Source organism: Echiichthys vipera, assembly GCF_963691815.1.
Source record: "Echiichthys vipera genome assembly, chromosome: 16".
Classification (NCBI taxonomy): Eukaryota; Metazoa; Chordata; class Actinopteri; order Perciformes; family Trachinidae; genus Echiichthys; species Echiichthys vipera.
This window is the reverse complement of record NC_139841.1, coordinates 30055440-30075439: the sequence shown is the minus strand read 5'-3', so window position 1 is coordinate 30075439 and position 20000 is coordinate 30055440. Positions and strand designations below refer to the sequence as shown.

General features: G+C 46.8%; 4 protein-coding genes across 6 annotated transcripts in view; all 4 read left to right on the top strand.

Annotated features, from left to right (window-relative positions):
• Nucleotides 1–244, top strand: part of atp6v1g1 (ATPase H+ transporting V1 subunit G1) — a 3107-nt gene extending 2863 nt beyond the window's left edge. The window contains exon 3 of the mRNA XM_083929490.1: nt 1–244. This exon is cut by the window's left edge and continues 265 nt beyond it. The gene's annotated coding sequence lies outside the window, so the exon portion shown is untranslated.
• Nucleotides 245–587: 343 nt separating this feature from the next.
• On the top strand, nt 588–10636 carry slc31a1 (solute carrier family 31 member 1). 2 transcript variants are annotated; one of them, XM_083930216.1, is made up of 7 exons: nt 588–711; nt 1915–1954; nt 6716–6864; nt 8092–8164; nt 8307–8475; nt 8580–8639; nt 9278–10636. In XM_083930216.1, the coding sequence occupies exons 3-7, from the start codon at nt 6718–6720 to the stop codon at nt 9477–9479; spliced, it is 651 nt and encodes a 216-aa protein (XP_083786342.1). In that variant the 5' UTR covers nt 588–711; nt 1915–1954; nt 6716–6717; the 3' UTR covers nt 9480–10636. The 2 variants fall into 2 exon arrangements, with proteins under 2 accessions (XP_083786342.1, XP_083786343.1); XM_083930217.1 differs by lacking the exon at nt 8580–8639.
• A 621-nt stretch (nt 10637–11257) lies between these two features.
• slc25a46 (solute carrier family 25 member 46) lies at nt 11258–17709 on the top strand. The gene is made up of 8 exons (XM_083929774.1): nt 11258–11698; nt 12553–12595; nt 12674–12731; nt 13722–13799; nt 14247–14347; nt 14442–14498; nt 16520–16577; nt 16697–17709. Exons 1-8 carry the CDS (start codon nt 11425–11427, stop codon nt 17291–17293), a joined length of 1266 nt encoding a protein of 421 aa, XP_083785900.1. The 5' UTR covers nt 11258–11424; the 3' UTR covers nt 17294–17709.
• Nucleotides 17710–18466: 757 nt separating this feature from the next.
• The window catches only part of wdr36 (WD repeat domain 36), an 11463-nt gene continuing 9929 nt past the window's right edge, over nt 18467–20000 (top strand). For both annotated transcript variants that reach the window (XM_083929226.1, XM_083929225.1), the window contains exons 1-4: nt 18467–18763; nt 19275–19302; nt 19421–19521; nt 19686–19803. In XM_083929226.1, coding sequence (XP_083785352.1) covers nt 18617–18763; nt 19275–19302; nt 19421–19521; nt 19686–19803 — 394 coding nt within the window. In that variant the 5' untranslated portion in view covers nt 18467–18616. The remainder of the gene's footprint in view (nt 18764–19274; nt 19303–19420; nt 19522–19685; nt 19804–20000) is intronic.

The following is a 20000-nucleotide window of genomic DNA, read 5'->3' as shown; positions in this document are numbered from 1 at the left end:
GTTGTCGCTGTGTTGATGTTTACAAATATTTATATATTTCTGATTAATTACTTTGAGTCTTAAATCTGACGACAGAGGAAATCAGCCAATCAGGGCTCAGCTCAGACCGTGGACGAGCTGATTGGCTGGAGAACGTCCAAAGGCTTTTATTGTGAAACGTGTTTGTTTTGCTTGTTTCCTGTTTGTGACCATTTGACTTCCTGTTGATGTTTGTGGCGTGATGAAAATAATAAAGTGAAAGTTTAAAGTCATCAAAGTGTTTCTGAACGCGTCATAAAATCACACGTTTATAAATAGTCACATGTTTATAATAATAAAATAATAAAGTCACACATTTATTATAAAATCAAACTTTATAAATTCATAAAATAAAACATTTATAATAAAGTAAAATCACGTTTATAATAAAATAAAAACCCTTATTTCTAAATAAACAAAGCCACCGGAAGTGCGGACGTGACTCGAACTGTTAACGTGGCTCCACAAAGTCCCGCCCCTCGCACCAGGACTCGCCTTCTGATTGGTCCGTTCCCCCTCTCCCAGCTCCTCCCCTGTGCGCTGCGTAAAGACGTCATGACGCAGAGACCCGGAAGTGTTCGGAGCGGACGGTGAAGAAGAAGAAGAAAAGTGAAGCGTTTCTTCTTCTGTTTCGTGTTTTTTGGAGCTTTTATCGCGTTTTCCCGGAGCAGCAGAAGAAGAAGCGGAGTTCCGGTGAGCGGGGGGTGTTTCCGGTGTGAAAGAGTCTGAATGTTTGAAGAGTTTAAAGGTTTAAAGAGTTCAAAGGTTTGAAAGTGTCAGTGACCTCTGCTGCTGCTGAGCACACGCCACACACACAGGCCGCGCGCTCACGTGCCCGCGCACACACACGCGTACACGCGCACCCGGGGCTCGAACCTGTGACGGGTTCAGAGCGGGACGGGTCCGACGGTGAGTTCGGCCGGTTCTGTTCCCACCGGCGGACTCAGACTCCCACAATGCTTCAGCTGTGATGACGTATGTCCGGTCACCAGGCGCTGCAGGGGTTCACTGTTAGTTAGTTTGTTTGTTTGTTTGTGTTTATTTGTTAGTTTGTTTGTTTGTGTTTAACTTGTTTGATTGTGCACGTGTGAAAGGAAGAACAACATAAATGTAAACAAAAACAAACAACAACAATAATGTTTTTGTTGTTTTTTTGTCAGTAATAAAAAAACAAATGTGTTGAAAAAAGGAGCAGGAAGAAGATTCAGCAACAGCAGCAGTGAGTCAGCAACAGCAGCAGTGAGTCAGCAAATAAACACAGCGTGCTGTCAACAATCAACAACAACAACAACAATATACACAAGAGAACAGTGAGAGGGCAGAGTTCTCTGTCAGGCAGAGGCGACAGCGTTATTATATATTATTATTATTATTATTATTATTATTATAATTATCCACAGTGATGGAAAGACTTCCTGCGCTGCTGTCTGACGAGGACGACGCTGAGGAGCCTCCTCTCCACCGCCTCCACCCGCCTCCACACAGAGAAGAAGAAACTCCTTAAACCTGTTTTTAAACGTGATGTTTCTCTGTGGTCGCGTTTCTTCTTCTCTGCTCTTCATCAGAACTCAAAGCGTTCACTGGTGTCTGAATATGAATGTTTGTGTTTCTATATTCTGCCGCGCGCAGGAAACAGTCCAAACAGCTGATACAGAAATCTGAAATACACACATTTAAATATATTCATGTATTCATGAATCACATGAAAATCATCATTATTATTAAATCTGAGGTTGGACGTGAACGCCTCAGCAGCAGCAGCAGCGGCGTGTCCTCGGGTTCAGAGGTCGCTCCCTGCGTTCTCATTGGCTGCTGCAGAATCATGCCAGCGTGTGATTGGCTGAAGTCCTGTTTTAACTGGCTGATAATCTCTCTCTCTCTCTCTCTCTGTGTCAGTGTCGTCAGTGCTCGATCGCCCCTCGCTCTCTGCTCTCAGGTAAGACGTTCCACCTGTTCTCCACACACCTGTACACACACCTGTACACACACACCTGTAAACACCTGTAACACACACACCTGTAACACACCTGTACACACACCTGTACACACACCTGTACACACACACCTGTAAACACCTGTAACACACACACCTGTAACACACCTGTACACACACCTGTACACACCTGTACACACACCTGTACACACACCTGTACACACCTGTAACACACCTGTACACACACCTGTACACACCTGTAACACACCTGTACACACACCTGTAAACACCTGTAAACACCTGTACACACCTGTACACACCTGTAACACACCTGTACACACACCTGTACACACACCTGTACACACACACACCTGTACACACACCTGTACACACACCTGTAACACACCTGTACACACACCTGTAACACACCTGTAACACACCTGTACACACACCTGTAACACACCTGCACACACCTGTACACACCTGTAACACACCTGTATACACGTCTGTACACACACCTGTAACACACCTGTACACACCTGTACACACACCTGTAACACACCTGTATACACACCTGTACACACACCTGTATACACCTGTGAACACCTGTCGTCACATGAACAGGTGTGTACAGGTGTGTGTACAGGTGTGTGTACAGGTGTGTGTCTGTGGACGAGCAGACGTCAGCGTGCGTCTCCGTGCGTCCGCAGAGTTCAGACCAAGTTTGTCTCCAGTGAAGTTTTCATCGATGCTTTGATCTTTTTGTTGGATTGAATCTAAAAAACCGAAGCTTTAAGAACAGCAACGACGACTCAGCACAACGCCACGACCACGACCACGATCACGATCACGACCACGACCACGACCACGACCACGACCACGATCACGAAGACGACCACAGTCACGACCACGACCACGACCACGATCACGAAGACGACCACAGTCACGACCACGACCACGAAGACGACCACGACCACGACCACAACCACAGTCACGATCACGATCACGACCACGACCACGACCACAGTCACGATCACGATCACGATCACGACCACGACCACAGTCACGATCACGATCACGATCACGATCACGATCACGACCACGACCACGACCACGATCACGTTCACGACCACAGTCACGACCACGACCACGACCACAGTCACGATCACGATCACGATCACGACCACGACCACGACCACAGTCACGATCACGATCACGACCACGATCACGACCACGACCACAGTCACTGCCGCGACCACGATCACGACCACGACCACAGTCACTACCGCGACCACGACCGCGCCCACGAACACGACCGCGACCACGATCGGACACATCTCGTCTCCACGTCTCTTCAGGAAACAAACGATCAAAGCCTCCTTCCTGCTCCTGTTAGCTCCTCCCACAGACGCAGACGCAGCCTCCTCTGCGTCATTTCCTCCGTATTTCACACACGGAGCAGGAACCAGGAGAACACACGTCTGTGTTCACACACGGAGCAGGAACCAGGAGAACACACGTCTGTGTTCACACACGGAGCAGGAACCAGGAGAACACACGTCTGTGTTCACACACGGAGCAGGAACCAGGAGAACACACGTCTGTGTTCACACACGGAGCAGGAACCAGGAGAACACACGTCTGTGTTCACACACGGAGCAGGAACCAGGAGAACACACGTCTGTGTTCACACACGGAGCAGGAACCAGGAGAACACACGTCTGTGTTCACACACGGAGCAGGAACCAGGAGAACACACGTCTGTGTTCACACACGGAGCAGGAACCAGGAGAACACACGTCTGTGTTCACACACGGAGCAGGAAGCAGCTTCAGCCCTCGTGGTGCGTTCAGGGCCCTGGGTGCAGGAGGTCATCAGCTGTCGTCGTGGCGTTTTTAAACCTCGTATCATCTGAAGTTTAAACCCTGTTGTCGTGGCGACCTTTAGCTGCACAGCCATAAAACAAGATGGCGGCTGTGAGGCGTTCAGAGGTCGTGCCGTTATCTCGTTTATCTGTGTTTCCCAACCTGAGGCTCGGGTCCAAAGATGAGACGCTGACTCCACCAAACAGACGACAGGACGCCAGTGTTGCCCACGGCGACCGCTGACCTTCCCCTTAGTGTTTACGGTAATGTCGCTCTGATCTAATTGGCCGATGGCAGACGGCTCCTCGGAGCGCCCTGATTGGCTCGTTGTGCCTCCTGTAGCCTCAGGGCCTCAGAGCCAATCAGATTACAGCAGGGCGTCTGCTCAGTGATGTCAGGCTGTTACCGCGGTTACCGACCTCCCGTCACCATCATCAGTGTTCAGTCGTCTGAGCATCAGTGTGTGTGAGGACGCTCTGCGAGGTAAATGCTACTTTATTATTATTATTGTTATTATTATTATTATTATTATTATTATTATTATAGTGTCTCAGGGGCAGCAGCTCCAGCCTCTGATCCTGGATCAGGTCTCAGGGGCAGCAGCTCCAGCCTCTGATCCTGGATCAGGTCTCAGGGGCAGCAGCTCCAGCCTCTGATCCTGGATCAGGTCTCAGGGGCAGCAGCTCCAGCCTCTGATCCTGGATCAGGTCTCAGGGGCAGCAGCTCCAGCCTCTGATCCTGGATCAGGTCTCAGGGGCAGCAGCTCCAGCCTCTGATCCTGGATCAGGTCTCAGGGGCAGCAGCTCCAGCCTCAGATCCTGGATCAGGTCTCAGGGGCAGCAGCTCCAGCCTCTGATCCTGGATCAGGTCTCAGGGGCAGCAGCTCCAGCCTCTGATCCTGGATCAGGTCTCAGGGGCAGCAGCTCCAGCCTCTGATCCTGGATCAGGTCTCAGGGGCAGCAGCTCCAGCCTCTGGTCCTGGATCAGGTCTCAGGGGCAGCAGCTCCAGCCTCTGATCCTGGATCAGGTCTCAGGGGCAGCAGCTCCAGCCTCTGATCCTGGATCAGGTCTCAGGGGCAGCAGCTTTAGCCTCTGGTCCTGGATCAGGTCTCAGGGGCAGCAGCTCCAGCCTCTGATCCTGGATCAGGTCTCAGGGGCAGCAGCTCCAGCCTCTGGTCCTGGATCAGGTCTCAGGGGCAGCAGCTCCAGCCTCTGATCCTGGATCAGGTCTCAGGGGCAGCAGCTCCAGCCTCTGGTCCTGGATCAGGTCTCAGGGGCAGCAGCTCCAGCCTCTGATCCTGGATCAGGTCTCAGGGGCAGCAGCTCCAGCCTCTGATCCTGGATCAGGTCTCAGGGGCAGCAGCTCCAGCAGGGACCCCAAACTTCCCTTTCCCGGGCCACATTAACCAGCTCTAACTGGGGGATCCTGAGGCGTTCCCAGGCCAGTGTGGAGATCTAATCTCTCCACCTGGTCCTGGGTCTTCCCCGAGGCCTCCTCCCAGCTGAACTTCTCCCTCTCTCTCTAAGGGAGACTCCAGACCCCCTCCTGAGGAAACACAGTTCACACGCTTGGACCTGGTTCTGTGGGTCCTGACCTGGACCTGGTTCTTTGGGTCCTGACCTGGACCTGGTTCTGTGGGTCCTGACCTGGACCTGGTTCTTTGGGTCCTGACCTGGACCTGGTTCTGTGGGTCCTGACCTGGACCTGGTTCTGTGGGTCCTGACCTGGACCTGGTTCTGTGGGTCCTGACCTGGACCTGGTTCTGTGGGTCCTGACCCAGCTCTCAGGACCACAGGTGAGGGGAGGAACCAGGACTGAGGGTAGAGCGACTGCAGCAGACCCTGGAGGAGGCCGACCCCCACCGGGAACCACTCCGACTCACTGCCCAGGATCCGGACTCAGCTCTCTCTTTGGGGGTACAGAGACTCGACCCCCTCAGAAGTGACCCCCTCACCCCAGACTCCCCCAGCACCTCCCACAGTATCTCCAGGGACCCGGTCATGGGCCTTCTCCAGATCCACAAAGCACATGTAGACCGGATGGGCCCACTCCCAGACCCCCTCCAGGATCCTGGAGAGTGCAGAGCTGGTCCTGGTCCAGGTCCAGGACTGGATCCACCTGGTTCCTCTTCAGTCTGAGGTTCTACAGGACCAACCTCCTTTCCAGCACCTTGGAGTCGACTTCACCAGGGAGGCTGAGGAGTGTGATCCCCCTGGAACTGGCTCACACCCTCTGGTCCCCCTTTCTGAACAGGAACCACCACCCCGGTCTGCCACTCCCTCGGCACTGTCCCAGACTTCCACCAGTGTGTCAGAGACGTGTGGACCAGGACCAGGACCAGGACCAGGACCAGGACGGCCCCTCCCTCGGCCCTGTCCCAGACTTCCACCAGTGCTGCATTGTTCCAACTTCAGAGCGTTTTAACCGTTAAACCGTTCAGTACTTTAAAAGGATTCTGTGGGGAAACAGGAAGTAAACACCAGCAGGTGACAAACCTGCTCGCTGCTGCGGTCTTCGGTTCGGTTTCCAACATGGCCGCCGGGCCACAAACGTTGTAGTTTTACAGGTGAAACAGGAACTGGACGTGAAAACCGCGTCAGAACCGTGTCGGCGTCAGAACCGTGTCGGCGTCAGAACCGCGTCGGCGTCAGAACCGCGGCGGCGTCAGAACCGCGGCGGCGTCAGAACCGCGTCGGCGTCAGAACCGCGTCGGCGTCAGAACCGCGTCGGCGTCAGAACCGCGTCGGCGTCAGAACCGCGTCGGCGTCAGAACCGGAGGCTGGATCCAGAGTCCGGGGGAAACACACGGAGGTTTACGGAGCGCCGTGTTTCCTGTTAGCTTCCCCCAAAGCATCATGGGAACTGTAGTTGTGATTAAACTGAACCTGTTTCTTGCAGCCATGGACCACATGGACCACATGGACCACATGAACCACATGAACCACAGCGCCATGGACCACCACCAGCACCACACCGTGGCCCCGCCCACCACCGGGCATGACCACGGGGGAGGAGGGAGCGGTGGGGGCCACGTAGGACACGGGATGGTGAGTTAGCACCGCTACTGGCTAGCATCATGGAGCTAACTCCAGCATGATGTCATCAAGACGGGACGCTACGGCACGCCACTGAGAAAGGACTTTATCTTTCTAACTTTATCTTTCTAACTTTATCTTTCTAACTTTATCTTTCTAACTTTATCTTTCTAACTTTATCTTTCTAACTTTATCTTTCTAACTTTATCTTTATCTTTCTAACTTTATCTTTATCTTTCTAACTTTATCTTTCTAAGTTTATCTTTATCTTTCTAACTTTATCTTTATCTTTCTAACTTTATCTTTCTAACTTTATCTTTATCTTTCTAACTTTATCTTTATCTTTATCTTTCTAACTTTATCTTTATCTTTCTAACTTTATCTTTCTAACTTTATCTTTATCTTTCTAACTTTATCTTTCTAACTTTATCTTTATCTTTCTAACTTTATCTTTCTAACTTTATCTTTCTAACTTTATCTTTATCTTTCTAACTTTATCTTTCTAACTTTATCTTTATCTTTCTAACTTTATCTTTCTAACTTTATCTTTCTAACTTTATCTTTCTAACTTTATCTTTCTAACTTTATCTTTCTAACTTTATCTTTCTAACTTTATCTTTCTAACTTTATCTTTCTAACTTTATCTTTCTAACTTTATCTTTCTAACTTTATCTTTCTAACTTTATCTTTCTAACTTTATCTTTCTAACTTTATCTTTATCTTTCTAACTTTATCTTTCTAACTTTATCTTTCTAACTTTATCTTTATCTTTCTAACTTTATCTTTATCTTTCTAACTTTATCTTTCTAACTTTATCTTTCTAACTTTATCTTTCTAACTTTATCTTTATCTTTCTAACTTTATCTTTCTAACTTTATCTTTCTAACTTTATCTTTATCTTTCTAACTTTATCTTTCTAACTTTATCTTTCTAACTTTATCTTTATCTTTCTAACTTTATCTTTCTAACTTTATCTTTATCTTTCTAACTTTATCTTTCTAACTTTATCTTTCTAACTTTATCTTTCTAACTTTATCTTTCTAACTTTATCTTTATCTTTCTATCTTTATCTTTCTAACTTTATCTTTCTAACTTTATCTTTCTAACTTTAACATAATCTTTAATTTTCTAATTTAATATTTAAATGAAACTTGTTTAAATGTTGTCTTGTAAACACGAGTGATGGCGTCCACGTTCCTGTGGAGCTAACGTGCTAACGCTGCGGTTGTCGTTGCCTAGGCGATGACCTTCTACTTCGGCTACAACAACGTGGAGCTGCTGTTCTCCGGCCTGCTCATCAACTCAGCCGGAGGTGACCGACAAACTTTGTTATTATATATTTTTTATATTTATATTTTTATATCTTTGTGTCGTTGTCGTGTTTGTTTGTGCGTCGTTCGTTGGTTCTGTGACTCAGCTTTAACCCCGCCCCTCTCCTCCTCTCGTCCAATCAGAGATGGTGGGGGCGTGTATCGGTGTCTTCCTATTGGCCGTCCTGTACGAGGGGCTGAAGATGGGCCGTGAGACGCTGCTGCGCCGCAGTCAGGTCAACGTCCGCTACAACTCCATGCCGCTGCCCGGGGCCGACGGGACGGTGCTGATGGAGACGCACAAAACCGTGGGGTGGGTGGCTAACGCTAACGCCAACACCAGGAAGTGGTGACGTGTGATGTCATGTGATCATGTGATGTAAAGGTTGTGTTCACTGTCGGTTCATTGATTGACAGTCAGTGTTTGGAGGAGCTTCCTGTTGGACTAAAGTCCCGCCTCTCAGCGCGCTCCATCAGGTAACGGTAGAGTTCTGGTCCTGGTTCTGGTTTTAGTTCTGGTGCTGGTGCTGGTCCTGGTCCTGGTTTTATCCCTGGCTCTTGTTTTAGTTCTGGTTCCGGTCCTGGTCCTGGTCCTGGTCCCGGTCCTTTAGCTGCTCTGATCGGCTCAAACAGTTGACAGATGCGTTTCAGTGTCGTCAGGTTCTGATTGGATCGTCTCAGCACAGGAAGTCTTCAACATTAAGCTGCATTAGCAAGAGAATTGAGCCGTGTTTGGGTAGCTAAACATGCTAACAGGCTAACACTAAAGCTAGCAATGGACCTAACACTGAGGCTAGCAGTGAAGCTAACACTGAGGCTAGCAGTGAAGCTTACACTGAGGCTAACAGGGATGCTAGCGGTGAGGCTAACACTGAGGCTAACACTGAGGCTAACAGCGTGTTCTAAGATGGAGGAAAAGTAAAGGTGTATTCTTTAATAATAAAGCGAACGGCAATATAGGAAAACTAATGCTAACACTGAAGCTAATACAGTTAATTAATATTATACTGTGCTGTTTTTCCGTTGCTAGCTATAATGCTAATGCTAAAACATATAATTTAAAGAGCAATGCTAATGCTAACAGTAATGCTAACCCTCTCATATCATCTTCTCAGGCAGCGGATGCTAAGCCCCGCCCACTTCCTGCAGACGCTGTTGCACATCGTTCAGGTGGTCGTCAGCTACTTCCTGATGCTCGTCTTCATGACCTACAACGCTTACCTCTGCATCGCCGTGGCGGCCGGCGCCGGCATGGGCTACTTCCTGTTCAGCTGGCGGAAGGCGGTGGTCGTGGACATCACCGAGCACTGCCATTAGCGAGTGTGCTAGTTGGCATCGAAACGGGAGGTTTGATTTTTGCTGATCACAATCGATAAAAACGCTAACAAACACTTTCGCTCTATGTTAGCATGCTAGCTAACCTGGAGCTACAACCCCAGAACGCTAGCGGCTAATTGAGCTCGTGCAGAAAACGAGACACTAAATTATAAATGTTACCCAGTAACCATGGTAACAACCTAACACTCACTAACGTCTGTAGTTAGCGGTTAATAAACAAAAATCCCGTTGGTTGTTTTTCCTTCTGTGACGTCCTGCTGTCGGCGAGCCAGCCAATCACAGCGCAGATCAGCTCAGGAGGTTCTGATTGGCCAAATCACATCACACTGTCTTTTATCTTTAGTGCCATGACAACTGGAAGGGTTCGCGCTAGATGCTACTAGCCACAATGTTAGCATTCGTAGCTTGCTAACACACATATTCCTTAGTTAGCATTGTTAGCGGCTCGTTAGCAGAGCCACCGATCACAAACAGTATTTAAACATTAATTCAGAACATAATGATTTAGATGTTTTTCTTTTTAATTATTTTGTAGAATTTCAAAATAAATGTTCAGATCCTGCTTCTCTCCTATTGGTCGGCTGTCGGCCAATCAGAGCGTAGATGTCTTTGATTTTCGTCTTTTTAAATAAAACATCATGAAACCGACTGAAATGATTCTTTTAAACACGTTTAGATGAGTTTGTTTACATGTTTGTCGTCGGCCTTAAACCCGACACCTGATGCCTTAACGTGGCCGCCGGCGTCCGACCCGCTGTTCCACCTGGACGTGGCGCTCGGGCGCTTCGGTGGAAACGTGTCTTTGCTGTCGGAGCCCGTGAGCGTGAGAAGTGTTGATGTGGAGGTCAGAGTTCAGCAGAGACCAAACTCAGACTGGACTCCGTCTCAGTCCTGATTCATCCTGATCGGTTTATTTTGGCGGGTTCACACTGAGAGGGGGCGGGGCTTGTGTTCTGGACCAATCAGTGTGCAGGGACAGATGCCGTTACTGTGCTTTTATTCTGAAACTTTAGGCTCTAAAGTGCTTTTATTCTGAAACCTCAGACTAAAGGCTGCGGCCCCGCCTCTGTGTGAACCTGTTCTGTGTAAATGAAGGAAACGTGTTTGTCTCAATATTAAAGTGTAAATGTTTTTATCGTCATAAATGCTGGAATCATTAAAAACAAAAAGTTTATCAACAAACTGGTTTCTCTCAGTGCTTTTACTGTGTACACAGGAAGTGACGTTTCAGGGTCAGACTGGAACCTTATTTATGACAAAACTTAGGTTTTATATTTATATATTTTATTATATTTATGTAAACCTGCTCCTGCAGGGGGCAGCCGTGTGTTACAGCCGTGCTCCTGCAGGGGGCAGCCGTGTGTTACAGCCGTGCTCCTGCAGGGAGCAGCCGTGTGTTACAGCCGTGCTCCTGCAGGGGGCAGCCGTGTGTTACAGCCGTGCTCCTGCAGGGGGCAGCCGTGTGTTACAGCCGTGCTCCTGCAGGGGGCAGCCGTGAGTTACAGCTGTGCTCCTGCAGGGGGCAGCCGTGCTCCTGCAGGGGGCAGCCGTGAGTTACAGCCGTGCTCCTGCAGGGGGCAGCCGTGCTCCTGCAGGGGGCAGCCGTGAGTTACAGCCGTGCTCCTGCAGGGGGCAACCGTGTGTTACAGCCGTGCTCCTGCAGGGGGCAGCCGTGTGTTACAGCCCTGCTCCTGCAGGGGGCAGCCGTGAGTCGTGAGCTGAGGCGGAAGTGCAGAAGAAGAACAGGCGGATGTTGTTTCCGGTTCAGGGACGAACATCAGCGCAGATTCTGCTGCTTTAGATCGTTTATCCGTTAATTTAGCGGCAATTTACCGGCTCTGACACCGGCCTCACGGGCACGCGCACACACATATACACCTACACACGCGCGCACACACACACGCGCGCGCGCACCGTGACCCTGATGGCCTCCCGGCGGCCGGACAGCTTTGACGGGCTCGGGTACCGCGGCCGTGATGACCCGCTGTACGGAGCCGGTTTCCCGGTGAGGAGCGCCGGAGGCCCCGCGGAGCTGCAGCACCACCACTGGGTCACCACCCCGCCGGACATCCCCGGCAGCCGCAACCTGCACCACGGAGAGCGGACACCTCAACACGACGAGCCGCTGAGAGAGCCCGGAGGTCCCGGGGGGCCCTGGGCCGGGGGGGACGCTCCGCAGCCGGCAGGACCACCGGCAGGTAGGTCGGTCACTGTGAGGAGCTAACAGGCTAACGCTAAGATGGAAAGTGAATGGAACAGGCTAACATGCTAACATACGGGACCGTGATGAGCTAACATGCTAACTGACGGCTAATCACCGAGCTAATCATCGAGCTAATCACCTAGCTACCAGGCTAACTGTCGTTCCTTAGTCTTATTACTGTTATTATTGTTATTACTACTGTTATTATTAATATTATTATTATTACTGTTATTATTATTATTATTATTAATATTATTATTATTACTGTTATTATTATTATTATTAATATTATTATTATTACTGTTATTATTATTATTATTATTATTATTATTAATATTATTATTATTACTGTTATTATTATTATTATTATTAATATTATTATTATTACTGTTATTATTATTATTATTAATATTATTATTATTACTGTTATTATTATTATTATTATTATTATTATTATTTAATTATTAATATTATTATTATTGTTATTATTAATTTTATTACTATTATAATTCATATTATAACTGTTATTATTATTATTGTTATTATTATAATTAATATTATTACTGTTATTATTATTATTGTTATTATCTTTAGTGTTGTTGTTCTGTTATTAAAGCTAATATTAATCTCTAATATTTCAGTGATTAATCTTTATTAATGTTATTAATCTCTAATATTTCTTCATTAATCTCTAATATTTCTTTATTAATCTCTAGTATTTCTTCATTAATCTCTAATATTTCAGTGATTAATCTTTATTAATGTTATTAATCTCTAGTATTTCTTTATTAATCTCTAATATGTCTTTATTAATCTCTAATAACCGTGTGACGTGTTGTGTCGTTGCAGAGCAGCTCAGTCGATTCGCCGGGTTCGGGATCGGACTCGTCAGGTTTGTGAGCAGCTGTCAATCATCCTCAGCCTGACAGGAAGAAGGAGTTTCAAAATAAAATGATGTTTGTTTCTGCAGCCTTTTCACGGAGAACGTCATCGCTCACCCCTGCGTCGTGTTCCGCCGCCAGTGTCAGGTACGAGCCCCGCCCACGAGCCCCGCCAACAAGCTCGCCCACGAGCCCCGCCCACAAGCCTCACCCACAAGCTCGCCCACGAGCCCCGCCCACAAGCCTCACCCACAAGCTCGCCCACGAGCCCCGCCCACGAGCCCCGCCCACAAGCTCGCCCACGAGCCCCGCCCACAAGCCTCACCCACAAGCTCGCCCACGAGCCTCACCCACAAGCTCGCCCACGAGCCCCGCCCACGAGCCCCGCCCACAAGCCTCACCCACAAGCTCGCCCACGAGCCCCGCCCACGAGCCTCACCCACAAGCTCGCCCACGAGCCCCGCCCACGAGCCTCACTCACAAGCCCCGCCCACGAGCCCCGCCCACAAGCTCACCCACGGGCCCCACCCACAGGCCCCGTCCACCAGCTCGCCGACGCCGCTGCTGGGGGGGGGGGTGTTGCTAACGCTAACCTCCTGCTGCTCTGTGATTGTTGTTGTTGTTGTTGCTAACCTCCTGCTGCTCTGTGATTGTTGTTGTTGTTGTTGTTGTTGCTAACCTCCTGCTGCTCTGTGATTGTTGTTGTTGTTGTTGCTAACCTCCTGCTGCTCTGTGATTGTTGTTGTTGTTGTTGTTGTTGCTAACCTCCTGCTGCTCTGTGATTGTTGTTGTTGTTGTTGCTAACCTCCTGCTGCTCTGTGATTGTTGTTGTTGTTGTTGTTGTTGCTAACCTCCTGCTGCTCTGATTGTTGTTGTTGTTGTTGTTGTTGCTAACCTCCTGCTGCTCTGTGATTGTTGTTGTTGTTGTTGCTAACCTCCTGCTGCTCTGTGATTGTTGTTGTTGCTAACGCTAACCTCCTGCTGCTCTGTGATTGTTGTTGTTGCTAACGCTAACCTCCTGCTGCTCTGTGATTGTTGTTGTTGCTAACGCTAACCTCCTGCTGCTCTGTGATTGTTGTTGTTGTTGTTGCTAACGCTAACCTCCTGCTGCTCTGTGATTGGCTGTCTCTCTCTCAGGTGAACTACCACGCCCGTTGTTACCACCTGAGCCCGTTGAGCTCCGTCTCCGTCATGTTCTCCATCACCAAGGCTCAGGTCAGACTCTCCCTCAACTTTATTATTGTTATTATTGTTATTGTTATTGTTGTTGTTGTTGTTGTTGTTATTAAAGACAGTGGTCTTCACCTTCCCCATAAAGTGTGTTATGAAGTTATGATACAGCGCTTTAAATAAATGTAACTGTTGTTGTTGTTGACGTTGCTGTTTCTGACGTTGTTGTTGACGTTGTTGTTTCTGACGTTGTTGTTAACGTTGTTGTTGTTGCTAACGTTGTTGTTGTTGTTGCTGCTAACGTTGTTGTTGTTGTTGCTAACGTTGTTGTTGTTGTTGCTGACGTTGTTGTTGTTGTTGCTGACATTGTTGTTGTTGTTGCTGACGTTGTTGTTGTTGTTGTTGCTAACGTTGTTGTTGCTAACATTGTTGTTGTTGTTGCTGACGTTGTTGTTGTTGCTAACGTTGTCGTTGTTGTTGTTGTTGCTCCAGGGTCCTAAGGCCATGTGGAAAGGTTTGGGCAGCACCTTCATCGTCCACGGCATCACACTGGGAGCTGAGGGCATCATCAGCGAGCTCACACCGTTACCACGGTAACCACAGCCGCTGTTAGATCACTGTAGTGACATAAACGTTATAACAACAATAACAACAACAATAACAACAAATGTGAATGTTTGTGTTCAGGGAACTTCCTCACAGGTGGAACTGGAAACAGCTGAGCGGACATTTACTGCTGAAAGGGTCAGTTCTTCTTCTACTGTTCTAATACCTGCTGTTCTTCTTCTTCTACTGTTCTAATACCTGCTGTTCTTCTGCTGTTCTAATACCTGCTGTTCTTCTTCTACTGTTCTAATACCTGCTGTTCTTCTTCTTCTACTGTTCTAATACCTGCTGTTCTTCTTCTTCTACTGTTCTAATACCTGCTGTTCTTCTTCTGCTGTTCTAATACCTGCTGTTCTTCTTCTACTGTTCTAATACCTGCTGTTCTTCTTCTTCTACTGTTCTAATACCTGCTGTTCTTCTTCTCCTGTTCTAATACCTGCTGTTCTTCTTCTACTGTTCTAATACCTGCTGTTCTTCTTCTACTGTTCTAATACCTGCCGTTCTTCTTCTACTGTTCTAATACCTGCTGTTCTTCTTCTTCTACTGTTCTAATACCTGCTGTTCTTCTTCTTCTCCTGTTCTAATACCTGCTGTTCTTCTTCTACTGTTCTAATACCTGCTGTTCTTCTTCTGTTGTTCTAATACCTGCTGTTCTTCTTCTACTGTTCTAATACCTGCTGTTCTTCTTCTACTGTTCTAATACCTGCTGTTCTTCTTCTTCTACTGTTCTAATACCTGCTGTTCTTCTTCTACTGTTCTAATACCTGCTGTTCTTCTTCTTCTCCTGTTCTAATACCTGCTGTTCTTCTTCTACTGTTCTAATACCTGCTGTTCTTCTTCTACTGTTCTAATACCTGCTGTTCTTCTTCTACTGTTCTAATACCTGCTGTTCTTCTTCTACTGTTCTAATACCTGCTGTTCTTCTTCTTCTACTGTTCTAATACCTGCTGTTCTTCTTCTTCTACTGTTCTAATACCTGCTGTTCTTCTTCTTCTCCTGTTCTAATACCTGCTGTTCTTCTTCTCCTGTTCTAATACCTGCTGTTCTTCTTCTTCTCCTGTTCTAATACCTGCTGTTCTTCTTCTACTGTTCTAATACCTGCTGTTCTTCTTCTACTGTTCTAATACCTGCTGTTCTTCTTCTACTGTTCTAATACCTGCTGTTCTTCTTCTTCTCCTGCTCTAATACCTGCTGTTCTTCTTCTACTGTTCTAATACCTGCTGTTCTTCTTCTACTGTTCTAATACCTGCTGTTCTTCTTCTTCTACTGTTCTAATACCTGCTGTTCTTCTTCTACTGTTCTAATACCTGCTGTTCTTCTTCTACTGTTCTAATACCTGCCGTTCTTCTTCTTCTACTGTTCTAATACCTGCTGTTCTTCTTCTACTGTTCTAATACCTGCTGTTCTTCTTCTTCTACTGTTCTAATACCTGCTGTTCTTCTTCTCCTGTTCTAATACCTGCTGTTCTTCTTCTACTGTTCTAATACCTGCTGTTCTTCTTCTACTGTTCTAATACCTGCTGTTCTTCTTCTTCTACTGTTCTAATACCTGCTGTTCTTCTTCTACTGTTCTAATACCTGCTGTTCTTCTTCTTCTCCTGTTCTAATACCTGCTGTTCTTCTTCTTCTCCTGTTCTAATACCTGCTGCTCTTCTTCTACTGTTCTAATACCTGCTGTTCTTCTTCTTCTCCTGATCTAATACCTGCTGTTCTTCTTCTGCTGTTCTAATACCTGCTGTTCTTCTTCTTCTCCTGTTCTAATACCTGCTGTTCTTCTTCTCCTGTTCTAATACCTGCTGTTCTTCTTCTCCTGTTCTAATACCTGCTGCTCTTCTTCTACTGTTCTAATACCTGCTGTTCTTCTTCTTCTCCTGATCTAATACCTGCTGTTCTTCTTCTGCTGTTCTAATACCTGCTGTTCTTCTTCTTCTCCTGTTCTAATACCTGCTGTTCTTCTTCTCCTGTTCTAATACCTGCTGTCCTTCTTCTCCTGTTCTAATACCTGCTGCTCTTCTTCTTCTACTGTTCTAATACCTGCTGTTCTTCTTCTCCTGTTCTAATACCTGCTGTTCTTCTTCTTCTCCTGTTCTAATACCTGCTGTTCTTCTTCTTCTGCTGTTCTAATACCTGCTGCTCTTCTTCTTCTCCTCTGTATTTCAGGTTGACGGCTGTGGTCGCTCTTCCTTTTTACTGCTCCAGCCTCATCGAGAGCGTTCAGGTGAAGATTGAATCTTCTTTAATCATTTTTCTCTACATGAATATTATTAATAATGTAAACGTGAGCGTGCGCTGCACACGCAGCCCTTCAGAATAAGAGCGCTGTCTTCCTGTCCCCAGAGTGAGATCGTGCGTGACGACTCGTCCTCCGGGCTGCTCGACTGTGTCCGTGAAGGTCTGACGCGGTTGTTGGGCGTCGGCGCTCCTCACAGTCGCCGTCTGCTTCCTCTCAGCTCGCTGCTGCTTCCTGCCGCGCTGCACGCCGTCCTGCGCTACGTCATCGCCGCGGCGGTCCAGCGGGTGGCGCTGTGGCTGCACCAGCGGGGCAGGAAGCAGCGGGCGGACCCGTCCAACCCGCTGGACGCCTACTTCCCCGAGCTGGCGGCGGCGTGGGCGGGCTGCCTGGTGGCAGACGTGGCTCTGTTCCCTCTGGAGACGGCGCTGCACCGCCTCAGTCTGCAGGGCACGCGCACCATCATCGACGCCACCGACGGCGTGGTCGCTGCGGGAAACGGCGGCAGCCCGCTGGTCCTCCCCGTCAACACGCAGTACGACGGCTTCTCCGACTGCCTCCACGCCATCCGCCGCAAGGAGGGTACGGCCGGCTTTTACCGCGGCTTCGGAGCGCTGGCGGCGCAGTACGCGCTGCACGGAGCGCTGCTGGCCGCGGCGAGGACGCTGCTGAGGCTGCTGCTGCTGGAGGGCCGCGCCAGCTAGAGGCGTTGCCATGGAGACGAGCATCACTCCTGTACAGAGGTCATTTCTGCCGTGACAACCAAACATTTTCTGAGCGATGGTCACTGTCGGCGCCACGACACTAAACACATAGCAACCACTTAGCATCGCCATAGCAACCAACACCAAAGGTCATGTTAGCCTAGCTTAGCACAAAGACGGGAGCAGATGGGACGAGTCCCTCCCTTCAAAGTAAATGTCGTGGTCGTGTGTCGCCATGGAAACGCAGTGTCACTTCCTGGTCCAGCATGAAAGCATGACCTCGTGTCTGAACCCTGGCAGCTGATTGGCCGATCTGATCAGCTGGTTTGTTTTTGTATAAAGTGTAAAAATAAACGTCGAGGCACAAAAATTTAAATCCGTATAAAAACCAAACAAAGGAAAAATCACAACAAAGAATCTGAACTTGTTTATTTGTCGTGTTTTTGTTGTTGTTGAAAAATGTTCTTTTGTTCGCTGTAAAAAATAAATAATTAATATATGAATAAAAATCACGTGTTTACGTCCTGAAGATCAAAGTTTCACGGTTTTATTCCTTAGATTTATTTCATCACTGACTGAAACATGTTTTATTATTAATTATGAATATTCATTAATTATCTGATGAGAACTTTAATCCACAAACTCAGTAAATAAATGTTTTAAAAACACATTTATATTATTTTCATTCTTCACATTTACTTCAATAATTAAACATTTGTTTGGCATTTGATTATTTATTTATTTAAGCTTTCACGGATATTTTTATTTATTTCAACATTTAATTATATTTTATTTATTTATTCAAGCTAAATATTTGTACTTAAACATTTAATTATATTTTTGTATTTATTTAAAAATGAATGAAAATGTTTTATTTAATAATGACGTCATAGGTTTTAAGTTGTTTATAATAAAGTAACTGTGTTTGTGTCCCTCTGAGTTGCCGTAGGGCGAAAGTTCGCGGGTGTTGTGGGTCAGTTCCGGTCCCGGTGTGTTCCGGTCCCGGTCAGTTCCGGTCCCGGTGTGCTCGGAGGACTAGAGTGACGTTAACGGAACCTCCTGGACCCTCTCTCCCCGGCCCCCGGTCCGTTTATCATCGTTCCGTGTCGGTACGGTGTAGAACTCCTGAGCCGGACCGGTTCCGGTGACGAAGCCTCTGATTGGTCCTCAGGGCGGAACCTTCCTGTGGCAGCAGTTTGTTTCCAGTCGGACCCAGTTGCTCGGTGCTCCCCCGTGTGTTTGGTGCGTGTTCGGTTCTCCGGTGACCGTCCCGTTGGTTCAGAGGTGTCCCGGTGCCCCCGGTGTCCCGGTGTCCCGGTAATCATGTCCCCCGGCGGCAGCGCGCTCTTCTCCGGTTTCCGGGTCCTCGGCCTTTACTCCAGCCACGTGCCGCACGCGCTCCGGTACCACAAGAAGCACCGCGAGTTCTACGTGGTGACGTCAGTGGGCAAATGCTTCCACACGTACAACGTGAGAAACTTTAGTTACGTTTATTATTTATTATTATTATTTATTTATCTATGTATATGTTTTTATTATTTATATTTATTATTTATTATTATTATTATTTAAATATATTTATCTATCTATGTATATGTTTTTATTATTTATTATTATTATTATTTATCCATCTATATATATATGTTTTTATTATTTATATTTATTTTATTTATATTTATTATGTATGATCAATAATTTATATATTTATTTATTATTATTATTATTTATGTGTTATTTAAATATGTTTATTATTTATATGTAATTATCATCTATGATCAATAATTTATATAGATATTTATTTTATTTTTTAATATGCATTAATTATATGTGTTATTTATTTATTATGATTATATATACAAATATATAAATAATGTAATTATGATTATATAAATATATACATATATAATAATATTAATAATAATAATGTATTAATAATAATAATAATAATATTAATAATAATAATGCATTGATGTGTTCTCAGGTCAACAGGCTGGGCATCGTCGCCGTCAGTGAGTTCATTTAAACTTTTAAATATTTTTCATAAATAAACTTAAATGTTTGTTCGTCGGCTGAATTCCTGCTCTGTGATTGGCTGCTGGGTTGTGATGTAATGATGCGGTTGCCTAGGTAACAGCCTGTCCGAGGACATCAGCTGTGTGGCAGCAGACAGGATGTTGGTGTTCGCCGCCGCCGGACGACTCATCTGCGCCTTCGCCCGCAACAAAGAGGTCCCAGCGCTTTACTCTGCTCTTATTTTGAAAGGGTGTCCATGTAAACAAAGTCAGATTTGGTTTATTACGTTATTATATAATTATATTTAGTTATTAATGTAATAATAATAATATTATTCTGTTTTAAATGTAATAATAATCTGAGCCGCTCGGCGCTCCAGGTGGTGATGCGTTACCATGGACACAGACAGGAAGTGCGTCTGCTGCTTCCTCTGGGCGATCAGCTGATCTCAGCGGACAGCGGCGGTGATGTCATCGTGTGGGACGTCCAGGGAGGGGGTGAGTGGGCGGGGCTTCACTGACCCACCTGTGTTCACCTGTTACCCAGCATGCACCTCTGTCTCTGTGTGTTCACCTGTTACCCAGCATGCACCTCTCTGTGTTCACCTGTTACCCAGCATGCACCTCTCTGTGTTCACCTGTTACCCAGCATGCCTCTCTCTCTCTGTGTTCACCTGTTACCCAGCATGCCTCTC